The sequence below is a fragment of the Maylandia zebra genome, linkage group LG11 (genome assembly GCF_041146795.1).
Source record: "Maylandia zebra isolate NMK-2024a linkage group LG11, Mzebra_GT3a, whole genome shotgun sequence".
NCBI lineage: Eukaryota > Metazoa > Chordata > Actinopteri > Cichliformes > Cichlidae > Maylandia > Maylandia zebra.
Window position 1 is genome coordinate 5,922,213 of NC_135177.1, and position 22,444 is coordinate 5,944,656.

Consider the following 22,444-nt stretch of genomic DNA (forward strand, 5'->3'; position numbering starts at 1 on the left):
AAAACACTGAAAAAAGCCCAACAATAACATTTTTAGGTTGTCTAAGTGACTTATATATTACGTTTAACCCGAGCAGCGAAACTCCGCGGTGATCTGAAAATGATGTGCCGGGAGTTGTGCCGTTCTCGGCCGCATCAGTAACCCTCGAGCTCCCGGCTAGCTGTCGAGCTGGTGGGTAGCAGACGCCTCTGAAAACGTCGAAGCACTTTTGCAAATATGGGATATCTTGATAAACTGAGCAGATATTTGATGTTTACACAACTACTTTCTCGCCTGAAAATATGTTAAAAGTTTATTTTGTGACCCAGAAAGATTAGTATGAGTAATTTTAAAACTTAGTAGCGGCCGCCATTGCTGGAAACTGGAGTTTGGCTGGGCCGCGCTATGAATTCTGGGATATGGTAGTAATTTGGACAGCCTTCGGCACGTCGCTGTGACGTAATCGGTCTACAAATGCGGCCTCAGGAGGATGCAGCCCATGAATTTGGACATGTCCAGAGTATAATCGCAGCCTTTGCGGTTAGAAAATTGCACTTGATCATGTCGCGATATTATCGCAAATGCGATATATCGTTCAGCCCTAGTGTAGAGTGTTTTTCTGTAGCTCTGTTCTAAACACGGCACTGCACATTAGTGACGGCATGAACTTGTTGGTTTATCCAAGTGTTCAAGCTGCCCGTTTAAAGTGTTGATTATCCCGGTTGATGCAAGTGCAACAGTACGATGGTGGTCAAAGCAGCAGAAGCCTTGTTTGTATAAGGTGTCCTCTGCTGTTATCATGACTGCCAAAGAAATTAGCTGAAGGCTAACAGCCATGTATCAAAGCCATCGCACAGTCTACACGAACCACGCTCGATTGATTTGCTCTGTCCATGTAGCATTACGGCCTACAGTTATCTAACTTTACTGAAATCTGACAGTCTGTGGGTGTCTGCACTAATTAAACATCATTGAAAGGTGGTTCAGTTCTTATAGGTTGTCCGGTTTTTCTGTGTGACAGCAGTTTGACTTTTCATTAGATTTGTTATAAAGTAACTGGTTACCTAAATCAGCGGTCCCCAACCTTTTTTGCGCCACAGACCGGTTTGTGCCCGACAATATTTTCACGGACCGGCCTTTAAGGAGTCGCGGATAAATACAACAAAATAAAACTAGTACCGGTACCGAAAAAAGAAGATTTATTCATAACACACGTGAAAAGACCCAGGAAAACTGAGTTAACGAAAAAAAAGATAAAAACCCTGAAAACCATACATTTCACACCCGAGTCTCAACTCTCGCGGCCCGGTACCAAACGACTCATGGACCGGTACCGGTCCGTGGCCCGGGGGTTGAGGACCGCTGACCTAAATGGTGAGCGATTGATAGAACAGGATGTCTTGATCTGAGTATCTGCTAGGGACACTGAAGCCAGGAACAATTGCTCATTGCCTGAAAAACTTAATTACTTAATTACAAAGTGATGGGTTCCCAGATTTGAGCCTCCTAGTTTGATTGAAGTTTTGCGGGGGTCGGGGCGACTGGGCTTTAAATAAGGTCCTGAGCTCCTTTAAGTCAGAGTCAGCAGTCAGGGATGAACACTCAGCAGAATCGGTCCACAACAGAGAGCTGTGCACTCTTCATACTACACACTTTGTAACAACACCTCAGACCTTGACAAGACATTGCAGCTTAGCAGTGCAGCATTTGTCACATGCACACACAATTCATTTTCACAGAGGAGAACACAGCGTCCCTCACGACGCTAATAAGTGTGTGTGTAAAGACTTCAACCTTCATTCACAAATGCATATGTGCATGTTTTGGGAGTATTTGCGGGTTGTTGGTTTTTTTTGCTCCTCCCTCAGGGTAGGTACTCTCAAGTACCTCACACTGTGTTACATCTGTATGATGTTTGATCTAGAGGTGTCCCCAGAGTTCTTTGGTCCCAAACAAAAATGTCTTTGGTGGTCACGTGTGTTGCGAGGGTTGACTCTGGTGTGGAAGGTGGACTAGCTTGTTTTAGCGTTTATTTTACTCATGTTGTAGCTTCAGTTAAACTCCACAGTAATGTAACTAGTCCGAGTTTAGGGTCAGTGTAAGGTTAGAGTAAGGCTGGGCACTAATTATGGTAAAGGTTTAAATAAGTCGCTGTGAAATATCTAATGTAACGCCCTCCAAACACATGGAGACACAACTCTGTGTGTGTTTGTGCTGTGGGTTTTTAAAGTCCTGCTTTCTGTCCTCGCTGATGAATAATGACGTGTTCAGACTATTAGCAGAGCTAGCAGTGGCTCTGGGTTCAGAGGCGAAGGTCTGTAGACAGCACTGTGAGCAAGAGATGATGCTTTATCTAAGATTTTCATCGTAATGAGCTGTGTTTGTATCAAGGCAGGATCTTGATACAAACTATCATTTGAATTGTTAATCTGTGGTTTTAGGAATATAAAATGTGTGAAAAACCATTTTTCAAAAATCTTTGTTTTTCAAAATAAATGAATCAACTTAGTTTCATTTTTGTTTTTAACAGAATATCCAAGTGTTTTTCATAAAAGCAGATTGTCTGAAAAGGCAAAACACAGTTGTGTCAGTGTAGCTGTCAGCCTCTAAAGCGTTGCTTTAATGTGATCAGCTGGACCTGTGCTAATAGTGTTTTTAGCCCTCAGTGTAGACACGGCATCACCGTCTTTGTCTGTCAGTTTGTGTAGAACTTTGTAAGAACTACTTTGCTGACTCGAGACCACGTGTTCATACATATATGTACATTTTCTAGCTTTGATCATTCATCCTGCTTGTCAGTGTGAACATTTCACAGTCCATCCACCCACCCAGACCTTTAGCACATCCTGGGTCTGCCCCAGGGTCTTCTCAGATCACATGTAAGGCATCCAGGAGGCATGCTGGTCAAATGTCTGAACCACCGTAATTGGCTCCTTTTTAATGTGAAGGAGTAGCAGCTCTATTCTGAGCTCTTATTGAATGACTCAGCTTCTTGCCCCATTGCTGAGGATGAGCTCAGACACCCTTTCTCAGCCACTTCTATCTGTAGAAGTACTTCTGTTTCACTTTTCCAGGCATTAGCTCCAGCTCATTGCTGTAGGTGAAGGGTAGGAATGTAGATCAACAGATTCACCTTTGGGCTAAGATATCTGTAGACATGCTGAACCAGTCTGCCTGTCAATCTGCCGATGACAGTGCCCTCGACGCAGCAACTCGTCCACTACCCAGAGAAAGCAATGCACCTTTATCTGACTAACAACAGTGGCCTGTTTCTGTCCTGAATGATGCAAGTATCCCTTATGTTGAGGGAAAAACAAAACTGAATTATAATAATTAAACAGTTGAAAACGTATTTGCTTTACCTTGTCCAGTCTGCAAGAATTACATTTAACTTGTATGATGTAAAACCAGGCTTTAGATTTTGTTTGCATTAGAATACATTCATTAACCTCTTGCCAGAAGCTCGGAGGAATTATTTGATTAAAACATGAGTCTGAAGATGCCCCTCTTCCCTTAATGCTGATCTTGGCAAAGTCCTGCGCAGTAATTTCTTAAAGTGTGAGCTGGAACTGCTAAGGCCAGCTTGAGCCAAAAACTGTCCGCACTATTAGACTACACCTCCATTTAGTCTGTATATGTCCTCCTCTCTGAGCTCCTGTGTGACCTTGTGGAAAAAGTTCCAGCAGGCAGACCTGTGGGGTTTGGACAGCTGTGACAAAATCAGATCTGTGACAGAGGATCAGGTTTTTGCTTACAGTGTAACTAAAGCTTGCATCGATGAAGATGAGCTACACTGTCCTTCAGTCCTCTTAGAGAAACATGTAGTTAGCAGAGCAGTAGAGATTTGTTGTTTTGCTTCTGTCTGATCCCGAGAGCCAGTCCTCGCTCTCTGACAGGCTCCATCTGTAGGAGAATGACCAGACCCCGCAGCCAAACATGTAATAAAATGTGAATAAAAAAAATCCAGGTCCTCTCACTGCTCACAACATAATGTCATTTTAGGAAACAGAAACACTGTGGGAGACTTATAAAGCAGGTATCACCATCCAGTAAAGTGGAGTTTACATGAACCCCGCAGGGGAACATTGTGTGCAAGACTGAGAAATGGAAAACGAAGCATTTGTCATGGCTACCTTCCTTTATCAGTTCAAACAGCTCAACTACCATCATCTTTGTTTTCAAGCTGTTACAAACCAGAGCAACCCAGGCTTTAGTCTGATTATTTCTGAGCTACTTAAAGGGCTCGACTGCTTTGGGCACTACAAGCAACTACAAACGCAGCTCCAATCAACATCATATTAATGTGATGTAGAGGTTGAAATATTTGTTCTTCACCTCAACAGTAACACTTCAGTGACCTGCAGAAAGAAAAAATGACGCCAATGCATTAGTGCCTTAAACCTGCATTTTAACTGAAGGCCACCAGATGGCGATACCTGTGGTTGCAAAAAGACTTCCAGTCCCATAGGAGGCTACAGGAAAACAGCTTTCTGACTCCACCTCTATAGACACTTTTTCTATGAGTTTAAGGTCTTAGTAACACAGTTTTATTCATATTTAATAAAACTTCAATAAACAATCCGTGGTAACTTTACTTTAAAGGTGAGCGAAGGAGCAAGTAGTTTCACTGCAGCAGCAGCCTGCTAATGTCCAAAGCTCCTTCCTACCAGAATTTAGTGTGAAGGACTAGCTCTGCTTTCATTCCGCTAATATGCATACCTAACATGAGCTGCCCTTTTATATTACTAACTACACGTGCACACAGAGGTTTTCTGCAGTAAACTGAATGAATGTTGCTGTTTGTCTTTTGTGTTTCAGAAAATGCTGGAAGCCTCGCAGCTCAGTAAGACTGTCCAGTGAGGAGGATAGGTGTGCCTGCAGATACTGATGATGACACACTGTGGTTTACATTACCGTTCTGAACCTCGCTCTACATGTGTATGTATTCACAAGAACAAAAGTGTTACCTTTGGAGTTGCGTGGCTGTTGTTTCCCCCATTCCCTCACACTGGCTTGTACTGTTAATCTGCAATATCTTCACTGCACCATTGACTAGTTGTACAGTTTTGTGAAGCATACATGACAGTTGATTCAGGTTCATTGCTGTGTACCAAATGTTATACGTTGCTCTTTAAATTGGATGTACCATGTTTTGTGTTGCAGTGGTGCATGTACAGGAGATGAGATAAATGCGACAGATGTTCAAATCACAGAGGGATGCTGTACACATGATATACTATAGAAAATAATGATTTTATATCCAAATCTTTTCATTAAGTAATTTCTGTTATGTTCTGTTCTTCTGCCGCTGAAGTCACTTCGGGTTTGGTTCAGTGTTCAAGTGTTAAACTTTGTAAACTGCAGTTAGAATAAATAAGGAGTTCTAAGCCTTCAGGATGTAATAACTAATAATCACCTGACCTGATTGTATCTCGCCTCAACAATCTAATCTGCTTTTTATCCTCAGCACAGCAAGTATGGAGGCAAAAAAGGCCAAAAAGATGTAAAGGTTCAATGCAGCCATCGACACACTCAATGATGTGGATTTGATCCTGATGTAATTAGTTTGGTCTGTAACATGGCAAAACTCTAAATTACCTTCACACATCAACTCACACAGAAGTCTTTAAAAGTAAAGTATAGAATGCGCATTTATCAACATGACCGGTTCTTCAGTAAATGTTAAATCTCACAATATGATCCATGTCTTGGCCTTCCTTTGCTTCCATACCCAAGAGATGTTATTGAGCAGTCTTAGAGCAGGATATGTTTTCAATGCACTCTTATGAAACTCCCAGGTGCCTTGGAATGCAATGCAGTCCCAAATATTTGCTTTTATATGCTCTATTTACATGGCAAAAAACATGTAACACCAGATTTGAATAGTCCAATGCTCGAATAAACTCACAACCAAAGAAACCAGCTGTATCTGCTCTGTGTTTGTACTTATTGGAAGTGTCCCGTCTCAGTCCAACTGCTCTTTATTCCTGGTTGATGTCGTTTGTGAGGACAGGAAATGGAGAGCTCTTAAAATGATAAACTCTGAATAAAGTTGTACCGCACCATCTGCTCTGGAAACTTCTTGGTTACTTGAGCAGTGAGGGGGAGGGCTGAGGTTGCCAAACGTAGAGAGTAAACCTCCTCGGTGTCACGCAGACCGTTAATCACCGCTCGCTGCTTTTCAACACCTTCACTGACACATATGCTGACCCACACGGATTAAAAAGCTGAGAGACAGTTAATCTGGAATCTGTAAGAAATTATTGGTTATATTGATTTTCAAATCAGTGAATCATTTCTAATATTAACATTCTTGTCCACATTTTTCCCCACACGCCAAACTGGTCAGGACAGATGATTTAAAAAGAAAGACCCAGAGACTTGAGTGTAACAGACAGTTTCCCACATTTTATTTTTTGATATTACCATAGCTATATGTAACATCTGACAACAGGTATCAACTACAGAATAATACACTGAAAATTTGTCAGTTCCAACTCAACCATTTTCTTCTTCTTCTGTTGCTTTTTGGTCCGGTTACATTTCTGCCTGATTCTCTCCTCAGTGTCATTGAATGTCAAACATTGAAACACATGCACGTCATTCACCTGGATACAGCTGAGTAAGACAACAGTCAAACAGACTCGACGGTATGAACAGAATCGGATCGTTTTTCCTCACGCAGCTTTATTTTTAGCTGAGACACCCATACGGTTTTACTACAGTAATTATCATAAGGCTAGATTACTGTACAGCTATGCACCAAAAGGTTCACTCGGCTGTTCTAGATAAAGAGAAAGAGCACCGTATTTACAACTCTATTTACATTTGGTTTTTAAAAACGAATCTCAGACGACAACCAAAGAGAGAAAACATATTTAGAACATTCCTTGTTTTTCGTTTTTTTCCGAGTCTGAAGCAGCTGCTGTGTGAGGCTGCATGAGTTTGGAATCTAAAAAAAAAGAAACTAATGAAGTGTTTCTGTACAGATAGCTGCAACACACGGTATAGCTTATTGCCAATGCCCTTAAAGAGTTCCCCCATTTTCCCTTTCCTCTCTCTTACTTTCGTTTGTTTGTCTTTACAGCCAGCTCCGAAAGCCGGAAGGTGCGAGGCTCTGTCTCGTGCGCGCTTCCTGCCGGTTTACCCAGGGCACGCGCTTCTCAAAGCTTCACACCCGCCCACCCATCATAAAAATAAAACATTTTCAAACATCAGATTGCTCAAAAAAATTTACAAGTTTTAAAAAATAAACTTTCTTTTTCACTGTATATACATACGCTGCACCCTCATGTACACTTAACTTTGGGGGGGGGGGAGGGGGCCGTTGGCGCGGGCAGGACCACGGCTGCAGGACAACAGTGATTAACCCGTAAGAAACAGCACGACTTCTGCACCCACTCCTCAAAACGTGCTCCGACTTTCATCTCAGTCACAATTGCAGACAAACGCGGTGTGACTGAAGTAACACACACAAACTCGTAATTTCAGGTGTTTCTGTATGGAGCCGGTGTATGGTTTGTAGAGATGCAGCTCCTATTAAAAGGCACAAACTGACGATGGGGTTTTCCCCCCTTTCTTCAATCGCAGCTTGCTGACTGACATTTAAGACAAACTGTCTACAAAACCGAACACAGAAACACATCTAACATGACTAAAACCTTTGTTTAAAGTGTCCAATGTCAGCAATTAAGAAATCTTTTAACAGATAGATGCTGTTTACGAAAAACAAAAAAAGTGTAAAACATCTTGGACATTCAACAAATCATCCCAACTGAAGCACAGTGGAGGGAGCAACATGGTTTTGGCTGCTGGATGCCCTGAAGAAGAAACGTACGACAATAATGCAATGAAGGTGTTTGTTTTTTCCCCTCTCTCTTCTCATCAGTCTCTCTTTTTTTGGATAATTTCTCATTCAGCTACAACGTAACCAGATATGACATCCAGGAACGTGACGGCATTCAGAGAATATAGAAACAGAAATGTGAGTGTTATGAATTCTGCTCCTAAGCCCATAGAGCCAATCAACAATTTACAAAGTTGTGTTTCATCTATATCCGAGGGGGGAAAAGTATCTTTCAGTTTAACTTTTGTCCACTACAGAGGGCATGATGAATAAATCTTAACAGTCACCTCAAGTTGCTTTATACTGTTAAAACCCGACAATATTAGAGAGAAAACTCCAGCAATCTGTTAATTCTCTATGAGCAAACAAACGATGGTGGGAAGGAAAATTTCCTTTTTAACAGGAAGAAACATCCAGTTGAACCAAACTAAGGAGGGCCGGTCATCTGCCTAGAGCTACATATGTTTTTCCTATTGGACACAGATGCATGCTGCATGCATGCTACATGCACAGTACAAAGATAACTGCAGGGTAACAGGGCGAAGTCCCCAAAGTTTTAAAGCAGTGTTTATTTGTCTTGCCTGGTGACTCGTTTTTATATCTGGGGAAAAGCAAATTCAGATGGGGACTTCAAATTAAATGGATTATTAAAGAGGTGCCAAGACTTAAATCTACAAGGGCTCTGATGTAACCAAGTACTTTTATTCCACTACTAAAGTATGAAATAAATGTTGGTATTTTTCTCTTCTACACATTTAGAAGAGAATATCAGTGCAGCAGTCCACAATGAGGTTGATATGGCAAAATAATAACAAAAAAAATCTGATTTTAGCCTGAGGTGTTTTAGCGAGAAGACTGCTGTTTAATGCTGACATCACAGAAATATGAAGCCTCACGGTATGTGATGAAAACACAGCCAGTTCTAGAAGATGTTTTGCAGAAACGTTTGTCCAGCATTAAATTTTTCTTTGCTTTTGGTGTGAAGGCACCATCAGAAACAGCGTTAGGAAACATGGAGGTTGTTCTTGCTAAACGAGGTTCAACATAGTCAGAGGAGCTACTTTTTTCAAGCCTGCGCTGAGAGATTCTGTTTAAAAGAAAGGCACGAGAAGTGTGTGTTACTGAGATGAACGTCGGAGCATGTTTTAGGAGGAGTTGCTGCAGAAATTCTGATCATTCTTCAGGGTTAAGCAGCTGCATGTCTCTTGCAGCAGCAGCTGGGTTAATGGTAGGCAAACACAATATGTTCCGTCAATAAACAACACAAAATCATGTGAATAAAAAAATAAGAACACCTCATTTTTGAATGTGTGGTCAGCAGGAACTCTTCCAAACCTGTTTGTTCATCTTGCTACAGTATCAATGCAATGCTGCCCTCACACACACACACACACACACACACACACACACACACACTTCTTCCCACCAGCTTCTGTGTGTGTGTTATTTAAAAGCTGAAAGCGTGCCGCCTCTGTAAAGAGACACTGGTACAGATTTAAAGGGTTATGACCAACAGTTTGCACCGAGCTCAATTCAGCAGAGGATACATGGTTCTTAAAAAAGAACAGAAAACAGATTGTCTGAGTGCAATACAGAGCCCAGAGTGGACAGAGGTGGTCAGATACGCTGAACGGACTCAAACGAATGGAATCCACTTTATGTTTTTCTATTTATCATCAGCGATGTCACTGGCAGCTAACGTTCAGAGGGGAGCGAAGGTTCGAGGTAAAGGAGGGAGAAGTGTGAGTTTGAGTTGTATCAATAAGCAGGCGTCCCCGTCCCTCTCCTCTGCCAGCTGCCCGCTACAGCTGCAACTACAAGTGCTTGTTATTTCGATTTTTACACCTGGAGTGTTTGGACCACTGATACTTTGAGAAAGAAGCTTTGATTTGATGGGAATCGGAAAAAGTTATGAGACTAAAGTTTTAATTTTACAAGGAAAAGGATCAAAATATTACAAGTGAAAAACCCCCCATGAAGTCAAAAATTGCCATTTCAAGAAGAAATTAAGTATTTTACAAGGTCAAAGGAGAAAGAAGTTACTCTTTAAAAAGGCCAAAGAATATTTTTCAGCTCTTTAAAATAATTAGTATTGACAACTGTGTTAAACACTTTGAGCCTGCTGTAACCACTTCATGTTGCTCTGATGTCCTCTTAAATTCACATCAGGGCGTCTGCTGAGATTATCAAATCTGTTGCTGACATGGAGAAGTCTTGTTTCGTTTTTTTCTTTTTCGGTGTCTCAGTCTTGTGAATGTGAACTCAATCGGTCAACACTTGAATTAAATTACTTTTAAGAATCAGCTGTTAGCAGCACAGTTAGCACAAATTGGAGTTGTTACTGAAAATCAATTAAATCTGGAAATCTGCCATCATTGATGATTATTTCCAGTAGCCCCTCCCACACCCACAGGTGTACGCTGTGCTCATTTTAGACCCCATGAAAAATGAGGCGCTTTCCCCCCCATTCAAATGAAAAACAGCTGAAAATTTCTACTACATTCAGTAAACCTTTTTAAATGTTGTTTTACTTGAAGTACTTATATGAGACTGATCAACCATTCTGAGTGAGCTGGTCCCATGAAAGTGGTAATGTAAACCAAACTGTCACTGTAGCCTTGAGTTGTGTAAAAGCAGTACGTTTTCCAAGAGCATCTTCCTGAAAGCTGCAACGCCACTCAAAATTTCTGACTTCCAGACTAAACTAAACTGCACATCAGTTATTTAAGACCTTTGTAAAGAATGATTTACCTTCTTGTCACAGTGGATGAATCAAATGTATACAAGTTTGTTTTAGCACCTGTACATTTGCTGCATGCTGACTGTAAATAGGTTATTTCATTGTTCCATTTACCCATCTGTTAGTATTACTTCTTAACAGCTCCAGCTGATATTTATTATCACCTATTTCTGATATTATTGTGGATTTTTGTTAGAAATAGTGAACCAAAAATGTTAAGAAATTCAACTTTGTCTATATCAACCATCTTTCATTCTTTGGTTGACAAAGTGAAAGATTTTGTAATATGTTTTCAGGAATATAATTATAATAATGACCTTCTCCTAGAAAATGTAAACTTTATCTCAGAGTACAATCACTTTTTCTTCCCAACTTTGTCATACAGTTACAACTTTTATATGTACAGGTTTGTAAAATTACAATTTTACCTCGTGGTATTTTTCCTTTTTTTTTTTTTTAATTTACACTCCAATAAATACTTCTCAAAATGCTTTTCACAGTGGCCCTAATGCTCTGCTCTTCAAGTGGACCTATTCTGCTTTTCCTTCTTTTCTCATAAAGGCGCTGTTACGTGAAACAGTACGGAAGCTTATTTTACACTGTTTCAGACAGAGGGTGAACTAACTAGTATGAAGTCAGTCTAATTAAAAATGAAAAGCAATTATTATTTTAAACAGTGACTCATGCAAAGCCACTCTAATAGAATCCACGAATAAAAACCACAAAGCTGGAAATGAGCAGAACAGGTCCACTTTAAATGCGAGCCTCCTTATTTTAAATGCTCTAATACAAATCATTTAGAATGTCAAAGTGCAGTCAGGACACATAAAACAAGAATATAATGAAAAACATAAAAACACTAATAGACATTTATAACCACCAACAATTGGTAGGGAGCAGGGCACGGAACAAAAAGTGACAGGAGAGGTGGTGAGCTGAGAGGCAGGTGGTTGTGGGAGCTCAGCTACCTGCTACAGCAAACTAGACAGGAAGGTTCAAAAGCAGAGTAGTGTTCAAAGAAACTACCTGAAGCAGGAGGGGAAGAGTGACTGAGAAAACTTGGTGTCGGTGGGTCATGGTCCACAGGGTGTCAGCGAGCTTCAGATGACCTGGCAGCAGCTGGCTGGAGCTGAGGTACAGAGCAGGCCATCCCTGGAGCCTCCACCTCGCTGGATGTTGACAGAGATGGTCTTCTCGCACAGAGGTAGTTGAATCACGCTGTTCTTCAGGGTGCTCAGGTTGCCATGAGTGTTCCTGCCACCCGGGCCGCTGTGCGGCACCGTTTTGCGGTTGTGATGGTGTTGTGGGGTATGGGTGCGAGGCAGGCCGGTGATAGTGGTGGTGGGGAGGGTGATGGTGTCCAGGCTCCCAGTGGACCCGATGCACATCCTCCAGGTGGACTTCTCCTGGATTTTCACACTCCCTCCTGAGAGGCTATGGGGGTCTATGATGAATTTCCCCCCACCCCCTCGACCACCTCTCCCAGCGTGGTGGTGCTGCAGCTGTGAGCTGAGGCACAAGCTCATCAGCTTGAGACTCTCCACCAGCTCAGCGCTGCGGCTTGCAGTGCGCGAGGCCCGGGGCTGAGAGCCAAGGGACGGGTTAGTAGTGCTACTGTTGTTACAACAACTGGAAGGGCTGTCTTGTCCTTTATTACCCCCTCCTCCTCCCCCACTCCCCCCTCCTCCACTGCCACTCTGTCCTCCTCCGTTACCTCCCGCTCCAGGACTCCCCCTGTCTGGGCCAGAGGACCCTCCTCCCTCAGTGGGGGGCTTCCCCTGCCCTGAGCTGCTGCCTCCACCGTTCCCCCCCTCGCTGCCAGGTGGCCCTTCACTGCTGTCCCTCCTGTTCCAGCTGTAGCTGAAGCCTGAGTCTTTATCCAGGCGCCTCCGGTGGCTCTCGGAGTCATCATCGCTCGTCTCAGAGCTCGAGCATGACGATCCCCTTCCCTGACTCTTGCGCCGATGATAGCGCTTCTGCGTGGATCCCGGGGACGACGACGAGCTCAGAGTGCCGGCGTTCCCGGCCATGTTCATTTTGAGACGGCTGAGTTTGGGCGGCAGACCCTCATCCATGTCGAAGTCATCGTCGGACTCTCCCTCCTCTTCAAAGATCTGGTTGAGCACTGGGGCACTCTTCCTGGACGTAAGGCGGTTGGTAATGGAGGGGGGCTTCCGCCGCAGGATCACCTGAGTTGGTAGGGGAGACGGGTCCTGCTCTTCCTCCTCCTCTTCATCCTCCTCCACTCTGCCAAACAATCAGACATGAATGAGTTGACATTAGAATACAACCACAAAGCAATGACAGAAAACTCGATCCTCTGTTTTATCATCAGTTGCTCGATGGATCATTTGCTCTGTTAGACTACAGGGGGGACGGGACTATTACAGCCGCCATTTTCAGATGTCTCATTTTGTCTAGTTTCTGAATAAAAGTTCAAAATTTCAATTTGTGACATAATACAAAGAAATTTAGCCTGAACATTTAAGAAGCTACGAAATGCACACATTGAAATAGAGTACAACTTATTGTTCTGCTTTCAGTTTTAGGGATACTGAGGACACAAAATAATGTCACACTGTTGAAAACTGAGTCCAGAGATCAGACCTGAACAGGCAGGTTCGCTGCTTAGCTGCTGCTGAGGTGGAGGGAGTGGGAGTCCTGATGGTGCCAGGAGCAGGACCTGAAGCAGCAGCACACGCTCCCTGAGGCAAGAAGAAAATACAAGAGCATGGGCATTAAAACAGGGTGCAAGTATGATCAGCTGCACTGTTTACAACTGAAAGTAGCTGCGAAGTGTGCTCTGTTCTGAAAATGACTCTCACTGCTGCTGTCCCTGCCTTTAGGCTTTACCCATGTGTAAAGTTTGAGGACCCAGAAAAGAACCACACACACACAAATAGAACAACTTACTACAGAGGCAATAACAATCCTATTTACTCTCAGATGGTCCTACTAGCACTGCATTTCATGTATAAAAAAAAAGCTTCATTTGATACAGACAAGGGATGATGATGAGTGTACCTGTGCCGACCCCGGAGAGTCAGTCACCGTGCTCTCTTCCCGTCTGCCCAGCTCCATCATGGCTTTAGAGCGATGTCCATTGAGCAGGTTCTCAGCACTGCGAGCAGGGGACTGAGGGCCTCCTGCGTGAGAGATGGACGAAGCTGCTAAACTATCCTCAATATCCTGGTGCATATCCACTCTGGTGGGCCAGGACTGCCTGTAGAGATAAGAAAAAGGATTGCATCAGTTGATACGTTTTCTTTGATCTTCAAAAGACTTTATAGTCAATTTATACTCTCCTCAAGTGACTTGGATAGTTATTTATACAGAATAGATCACTCAAATATAGACAACTAGAGAAGACAGGGACAACACAGGGATTACACTCATGACTTCAAAATGATATACTGCGTAAATAATATCCATCCATTCGCTACAGCTTATCCTTTTTTAGGGTCGCGGGGGGTGCTGGAGCCAATCCCAGCTGTCATGGGGTGAGAGGCGGGGTATACTGCGTAAATAATATCATTACAGTATATAAGTGGGAAGAGATTTTAACTGGAGACATATGATGCAGGGTGCTTTTTTGTTCATCCAGTGCAATCACTTGCAGCAGTATCCAACTGTACGTAGGCAATTAACAGTGAGGGCTTAGGGTTTGGAGCTATGAGCATCTTTATAACTTTAACTATAAACAGTGTCCAATGTTTTGATCAAAATGTTCATCACTATTTGCAGCCGCCAGACTAGATCATCTGGTTCATGATCCATCACAATTCATTGGTTATTGACCGTAAAACAAAAAATGTGACCTTGACCTGAAGTACAGTTTGGCTGAAGAGAGCATTAAATTCTTTATTGATTAACTGACTGATGAACTTTATTTTGGTCTGACTCTATAGCAGCTATATTTATTAAAGCTACACTCTGTTATATGGCAGCATCTGTTCCTTTTAAGTTACTATAAATTGATGTGGTAAACATATGGATGTGGCTCCACTTTCTCTGTTATGGACGAGCGTGCACACAAACACAAAGTGGAATTACCTTCCTGGAGTCTAGAACAAGTAGACTGACTATATCAAAAGAATCATTCAAAATAATCAGGGCCCCCCCGAAAAGTTAAGGATTGATAAATAAAGGATTTTAAATAGAAAGCGAGGCGGAAATTAGCTTGTGTCTGTAGATAAATGGATGAGTGATAACTGATTTTGCAAAATGTTTTATGGAAATCATGGCTTTTCTTTTCAAATCAGGTTGACAAATCCAATTACAGGTCATTACTGTGCTTTATTTATTTTACCATCCTCTAATAGAGCTGCCACAAAGGCCACACTGTATCTTTTTTCATTGTTAGCTAAACCACAGCCTCTCTATTCAGTGGTATAATGAATAATGCACTGATGAAACACAGTCTGTATGTGGAAGAAGAAAAAAGAAGCTTGTAAAGCAGATTAGTCAGTGATGCAGGGACCTGTGAATGTCAGCCAGTGGAAATTGGAATATTCTTAGTAAACTAAGACAGATTTTGGCAATAATACAGTTGTAACTAAAGCTCGTGTTATTAGAGTAACACCAAATATATTTTATAGAGTGTTTCAAATCAAAGAACAGTCAGTATTCAGTATGCAATCTGTTATACAGTTTATCCCATGAAGTGTCTCTATTAATAAAGTAATTTCAAATCTGTGTTTTTACATCATCTGCATGTCACCCATAGCTCAAAATGCAGCTCAATTCTTCTTCACAAACAAGCGTACAGGACCTGGTTCATTTCTATGTCTCTGGCAGAAAACCACTTTGATAAGCGAAAGATACAATGTGTATGCTTCCTTCTTGATCTGAACTATGTTTCAGGGTGTACACAAGTGTAGCATTTACTCAAGAAAAACACGATCAAACTTCTAACAACTGTAATTCTTTTAATGGCCACTTGAGACTCTAGGACTGGGCGATATATCGAGTTTTTAAATATATGGATATACTTTTATACGAGATAAGAGATGTGACAATATCGTTTATATTGATATAGTCTATGTTACGTTATAATTATACTTGGAACTGCAAGTTTGCCTGTCTTTCGTCCACTTTTGTCTCTACGCTGTGTTCCTCTGCCTTGCCTCTCTCCTTCACTCAACACAACTCCCCCAGTCTTTGTTTTTATGCTCAGGTCTTTTTAGTTTACATTGACTGCACAATTGTGAGCTTTTTGTTATGCACAAAACAACATTGTTTTATTTTATTTATGGAGAATTATTATTTAATAAATCCTGATAATTTATTTCTGAGTAATTTTTTCATGTACATCTGCGCTGTATGTTAATAAAAGTACCTATGTGAGATCTGGGACACAGCTTTGACTAAGAACTCTTTTTGTTCTTACTTTATGGCTTTAAAAAAAATATCAAGATATATACTGTATATCGCCATCCAGCCAATTCAATTCAATTTTATTTATATAGCGCCAAATCACAACAAAAGTCGCCTCAAGGTGCTTCATAGATACAGAGAAAAACCCAACAATCATATGATCCCCTATGAACAAGCACTTTGGCGACAATGGGAAGGAAAAACTCCCTTTTAACAGGAAGAAACCTCCAGAAGAACCAGGCTCAGGGAGGGGCGGCCATCTGCTGTGACCGGTTGGGGTGAGAGAAGGAAGACAGGATAAAAGACATGCTGTGGAAGAGAGACAGAGGTTAATAACAGATATGATTCAATGCAGAGAGGTCTGTTAATACATAGTGAGTGAGGAAGGTGACTGGAAAGGAAAAACTCAATGCATCATGGGAATCCCCGGCAGCCTATGTCTATCGCAGCATAACTAAGGGAGGATTCAGGGTCACCTGGTCCAGCCCTAACTATATGCTTTAGCAAAAAGGAAAGATTTAAGCCTAATCTTGAAAGTAGAGATAGTGTCTGTCTCCTGAATCCAAACTGGAAGCTGGTTCCACAGAAGAGGGGCCTGAAAACTGAAGGCTCTCCCTCCAATTCTACTTTTAAATACTCTAGGAACAACAAGTAGGCCTGCAGTGCGAGAGCGAAGTGCTCTAATAGGGTGATATGGTACTACAAGGTCATTAAGATAAGATGGGGCCTGATTATTTAAGACCTTGTATGTGAGGAGCAGGATTTTGAATTCAATTCTGGATTTAACAGGAAGCCAATGAAGGGAAGCCAAAACAGGAGAAATATGCTCTCTCTTTCTAGTCCCTGTCAGGACTCTTGCTGCAGCATTTTGGATTAGCTAAAGGCTTTTCAGTGAGTTTTTTGGACATCCTGATAATAATGAATTACAGTCGTCCAGCCTGGAAGTAATAAATTCATGAACTAGTTTTTCAGCGTCACTCTGAGACAGGATATTTCTAAATTTAGAGATGTTGCGCAAATGGAAGAAAGCAGTCTTACATATTTGTTTAATATGTGCATTGAAGGACATGTCCTGGTCAAAAATGACTCCAAGGTTCCTCACAGCGTTACTGGAGGCCAAGGTAATGCCATCCACAGTAAGAATCTGGTTAGATGCCATATTTCTAAGATTTTCAGGGCCGAGTACAATAACCTCAGTTTTATCTGAATTAAGAAGCAGAAAGTTAGCGGCCATCCAGGTCTTTATGTCTTGAAGACATTCCTGCAGTTTAACTAATTGGTGTGTGTTATCTGGCTTCATAGATAGATAGAGCTGGGTGTCATCTGCATAGCAGTGAAATTGTATGCTATGTCTTCTAATGATACTGCCTAGGGGAAGCATGTTTAGTGTAAACAGAATTGGTCCTAGCACTGAACCCTGTGGAACTCCATAATTAACCTCAGTGTGTGAAGAGGACTCTCCATTTACATGCACAAATTGGAGTCTATTAGATAGATATGATACAAACCACTGCAGCACAGCTAAAGAATATCAAGATATGAATTTTAGGCCATATTGCCCAGCCCTACTAGACTCCATGTTAAAATACAGACATGCGCACAGCCTGGTACACAAAGGGAATTTGTCTCTAGTTTATTTCACCCCTTATAGATCAATGGATGTCGATGGATAAACGGTTTTAGAACTTGCCTAAAGTTAGGTCTGTCCACTCATGACTGGAGTCATTGAACTGGACATCTCTACCACGTGCTATGGTCAGTAATTTTTTGTCTCGGTTTTGGTGAATGAAATTCTAGTATTTTATTTATTTAGCACTAACTAAACATTCCCTTAATTTTAAATATACTGTAAACATGTTGACTTTGTCAATGGCAATCCCAGACCCTTTTTTACAGTCCTTTAGCAGTTAATGTATTTACACTAGGTTGGCACACTGTATCTGCATTAAGTGACAAACAGGGTTCAAGTAAACAGTTTTGCATATAAAAAAAAAAAAAAAAAGCATCACAGAGATGATGTGCACAGTAGAGTTCAAGCTGTGTGGCTTGATTTACTGATTGATATGGTATTAACATTGTAGGGTAAGCGAATTTTATTGTTTTCTTTTGCTTGGTGTATCCATAATGAGAATAGCCTTTGTTCAGACTACTGGCTGGGAAAGCCAGAGGCATTGATCGTATTGGCAGGCACAGAAAAATTAGAGTTTAGTAGTTTAATTTTTATGCTAGAATTAAGTCTCTCTTTCTTTTGGTTTGACTGTTAAATGTGCATTAAATTATGAATCAGTATCTTTTAAGTGTTAAAATATATTTGTTAAACTGGTCACTGGTAAATGGTAAATGGACTGGTTCTTATATAGGGTTAGCATCGCCGGAGAGCACCACGAGAGCAAAACTTTATCGTAAATGCTACTTGTGTGTTATATTTACTTTCCTAAAAAATTAATCAAAAAAATTTAAGTCTTTTTGTATTTGTGTAACGATTCCGAGTGAGCAAATATTACATATATCAGTGTCATCTTACATAATGGCCTAAAATGATACAGACATGGAGAAATTCAGAGTGTTGTTATGTCACCTCAGGATATGCACTGTATATTAGACCCGTTACCTTTGAACTAACAGCTTTATTTGAAGAAAAACAGCCTGGTGAACCCACTCCTGGAGGTAAGTGCTCACATGATGGAGGTGGAACAAACAGTGAGACAGAGCAATCATCGAGGGCACACTTATGTGTCCATAAACAATTAATCCCACAAGAGAAGTTGCTCCGCTTCTGCTTACTTGAAATTCCATTTGCACAGGAAGCATGTCCCATGCATACAAGCACAGGCAACCATGTAGAGGTGAATACATCTAAGGGTAAACACCAGTAACAATAACAGTTAGACTCCATCTGGTTCCAGAAAGTTAAAAACGTTTAGCCTGACCCCTCCTTAAAAAAAACATTAGTCCCTGCTCTGTGTACATCAGGCCACGGATCAGTAACACAGGAGATGAGTTAAATGGAGTTACAATCAAATGGAGAATCTGATAAAGATTTGACCTCTCAGTTTTTCTAGCAGCGGATAATGGTATCCTGATTTCACACACTGATACAGGTACCAACTATGCAGGCCTAGAGATCATCATCAGCTCAGTATTCAGCCAGGTCGCTGTTGCTACATACGCAGCACTGAAAATGTGATGACCCAAGCTTCTGTTTCTATCATGTATCCGAGCTTATTCAGCTCTGAGCCCTTAAAAATACCTGTTGTTCCCAAATCTATACAATGACACAAACCTTGTCTTGCTACTAACTCAATGTTTTACTTTGGTTCTGTGTAGGTAGCAATGAGAGTTAAACCCAAAGCATTTCACAGAAAACTGGATAGGGGAATGTGCAGGGAGTTTTACAACCACAGCAGTCCCGCTGAAGCCTCCTCACTCTTCTCTTCCTTATTTGTTCCTCTCCTTTGTCTCTCTTCCTTTTATAACCAAAGGAACAATGTTGGCAAGGCAACAAAGAGGAAATACTTGGGACAGCTAAAGCATGAACCAGGATATGTTCTCAGTTCTTAGTGATATGACAGCTAGCTGGATGGGAGCCTTGCTCCCATTTTTCACTTTAGAATTAGAAAAAAATTGCAGTAATGGAAGCATCAAGACAAAGGGTGAACTTTAAAAGGTTGGAGAATATGCTAATGACTCAGACCATCTCCTCTGCACTGTGGAGGCTCGGTGAACCCAGAAATGGAAATGAAACCTTTAGAGATCTACCTAGTCTTAAGTAATTGTGGCTGAGCCCTGCGAAGTGGAGTCAGACAGGTTGCCGTGTGAGGCAGCTGAGAGATAGGTCAGTTGCCCTCTTCTGGGCTCATACAGTGACTCAGACACTCATTATGACCACAAGCAGTGATATTTTGTTACTCACGCTCTCGACTAGTTTGCTAAAATATCAGAATTTTTGTGCACGCATGAGAAGGGATATTTCCTTTCTTTAGCAGTGTTTGAGTTTTTTGCTGCTCTTTACCTGAAGTGTGCCTTGATGTTGCTGGGACTTGAGGAGCGGGTCTGCACATCCTTCTCCTGCTTCTCCCTCAGGATTCTTTCTGCTAGCAGGTAGTATGTAGCTGTGATGTGGTTGTATTTGTTGGTCTCTAGGGCTCTGAAACAACAAATCACACTTTAGGACCATATAAAGTAGACAGCATGTTGGATTTAAAAAAAAAAAAAAAAAAAAAAAAAAGGGACAGAGTTGAGAACTCATTTTAGCTCTTGGGCTACATACATTCTAACTTCATCTCAAGCAAGTTGAACCAGTAAAACCACCACATAACAATGTATATTTAAAAAAAAAAACCAGTGAACATAGTTTTGCTTGCATGTGTAAAGTGTAAGGAAGTATAAGCGCATTCTGAAAATATTCACTTGGGCATTAGCCAAAGTTTTCTGAAAGCTGAAACCAAAAGACCAAGTGAAACATGCTTCTCTAAGCATTTACCAGATAACAGAAGTTACAGGTGATCCATTTACAAAAATCCTGAGATACACTGAGACACATAAGTGCAATTTCAAAAAAGAAAATCCAGTTTTTCCCTGTCATCTTCAGACAGTGAACTCGACAATTGTGCTGCAAAGATCACAAAGTCCCCTGACAGTGCTGCATTTTCCACAGACACAACACAGACGATTATGAAGCATATATATTTTAGGTATAAATGTGTAATTGAATGTCCTTACGCTGATAGAAAGGAGTTTCACTAGTCCAGCCCACTTAATTAAAAGGTGTGCTGTGTAAGGCCCTTAATGTAAAATGAGCTTGACGATGACGCTGGCTCAGAGGAATGAGTTCTCTACATTTACATTGCACCTCTGACAGCAGAACGATCTTTGAGATTCACAACCAGACACTAAAACAGGCAATGTTGTCAGAGTAATCCTGGGAATGCACAGGGTGCGCATCTATGACATAAGAGTATATGAATTGGTTTTGTTCTGGCCCTTGCATAATTTCATAAATGGGCCATGTATTCTATAAAGGGTCTTTGAAACTTGTTGGTACACTATGACCTTCCTGTGTCTCATTTCTTCCCTTCCTCGTATACTGTGTGCAGTGCAGTTGATGGGTGTGGAATTTTTGAAAAGGGACACGGCACAAAGAGTTGCTTCTGAAACACAGTGCAGTGCATTTGGTAACAACATCACTGAGATATCATTAGCCAGTGACACTGCCGTTTCACAGTAACAGCTTCCCCTCATGTGGTCAACTTCTACAGAACTATATTGAACTAATTTTAATTTCACACAAAGCAGCTCAAAACAACAGGAAAATGTTTAAAGAAGTACATATATTTTAGAATGGTTTTATGTATTCAATGGGTATCAGCCTACTTTGTTCTTTGATGTGGATTACTGTAAGCCAGATCACTCTTTGCTGTGTGTGAATGACATGGAGTGTGATTCCGTGCTTTTGCTGGTACAGGTTGTACAGTGTCTCTCCCTGTCTAGCTTTATCTACAGTTCACCACAAAAACTAAGTTCATGTACATGTCGGACTTGGAACTAATAAACCTTGAACAACCAATCCTTTTACTGACACCAAGGAAGGAGAGAAGTCTTTAGAATCGTGGTTAAAACGAGAAAAAGAGCCCATGTCTACACCATCAGAATTTGCATAAGCTTGGTGAACAAGTCAGACATAAATATACACTTTTACATTACATTTTCTCATGGTGCTCATCAATATACAGTACATATTACAATCAAACAGAGCAATCACACCCACTAAGGTCTGCATTGTTGTGATTTATAGTTTCATTTCTGGGACTGTGCACATCAGGATACAGCCTAAGGTTCAGCTTAAAATCTAGGCTTATGCTACAGCTTTGCCTACACTGTAGACTTGCAGTACACTGTAAAGATGTCACAGGGTGGAATGGTCAAGTTTAACTTGGTGTTTTTATTTCCTTGCATGTAGTGCTGTGTTTTATTTTTTTATTATCTTTTATTAGCGTGTAGTGTTTTATTTTTGCGGGGTTATTACATGCTTTTTTGTTTTGATATGTGATTTGTTCCGGGGGGGGATGCCCATTCCACCGCCCCTCCTGATCATTAATCTGACACACCTGGGACCAATCAGGGTTCGCCACAGCTATTCAATAATAGGGAGAGAGAGCGTGAGAAACATCAGGAGAAACATGGCGTGGTAACCGGGGTTGGCGACGGCCGCGCAGAGCAGCACGGAGGCCCGGCTACAGGCAGCTGACCGGGGCGTGCGGCAAAGGAGAACGGGACTGGAGATCGCAGACAACTGCGCATTGGAGAGAGTGATCGGGGATGAGCAGAGCGGTCTGTGTTGGTGCTGAGGGGAGCTAGCTCCTCGGTGAGAGAGGCCCATGGCAAGGGATTGAGAGGCAGCGGGATGGCGCCTTATGTCCCTGGGACGGCGAGACCATGGCTATGCGTGTGAAGCACAGCAAAGTGGCAGGCAGAGTTTGGAGCTCTGCCCATCCGGGGTAAGT

General features: G+C 41.6%; 2 protein-coding genes across 8 annotated transcripts in view; one reads left to right on the top strand and one right to left on the bottom strand.

Moving 5' to 3' along the window:
- The window catches only part of ano10a (anoctamin 10a), a 43,702-nt gene extending 37,801 nt beyond the window's left edge, over positions 1-5,901 (top strand). For all 6 annotated transcript variants that reach the window (XM_012921525.3, XM_004560082.4, XM_012921526.3 and 3 more), the window contains one exon: positions 4,798-5,901. In XM_012921525.3, coding sequence (XP_012776979.1) covers positions 4,798-4,867 — 70 coding nt within the window. In that variant the 3' untranslated portion in view covers positions 4,868-5,901. The remainder of the gene's footprint in view (positions 1-4,797) is intronic.
- Positions 5,902-6,367: 466 nt separating this feature from the next.
- Positions 6,368-22,444, bottom strand: part of snrka (SNF related kinase a) — a 58,455-nt gene continuing 42,378 nt past the window's right edge. For both annotated transcript variants that reach the window (XM_004560080.4, XM_004560079.4), the window contains exons 5-8: positions 19,954-20,088; positions 13,590-13,788; positions 13,173-13,270; positions 6,368-12,812 (exon numbers count right to left, since the gene is read on the bottom strand). In XM_004560080.4, coding sequence (XP_004560137.1) covers positions 11,666-12,812; positions 13,173-13,270; positions 13,590-13,788; positions 19,954-20,088 — 1,579 coding nt within the window. In that variant the 3' untranslated portion in view covers positions 6,368-11,665. The remainder of the gene's footprint in view (positions 12,813-13,172; positions 13,271-13,589; positions 13,789-19,953; positions 20,089-22,444) is intronic.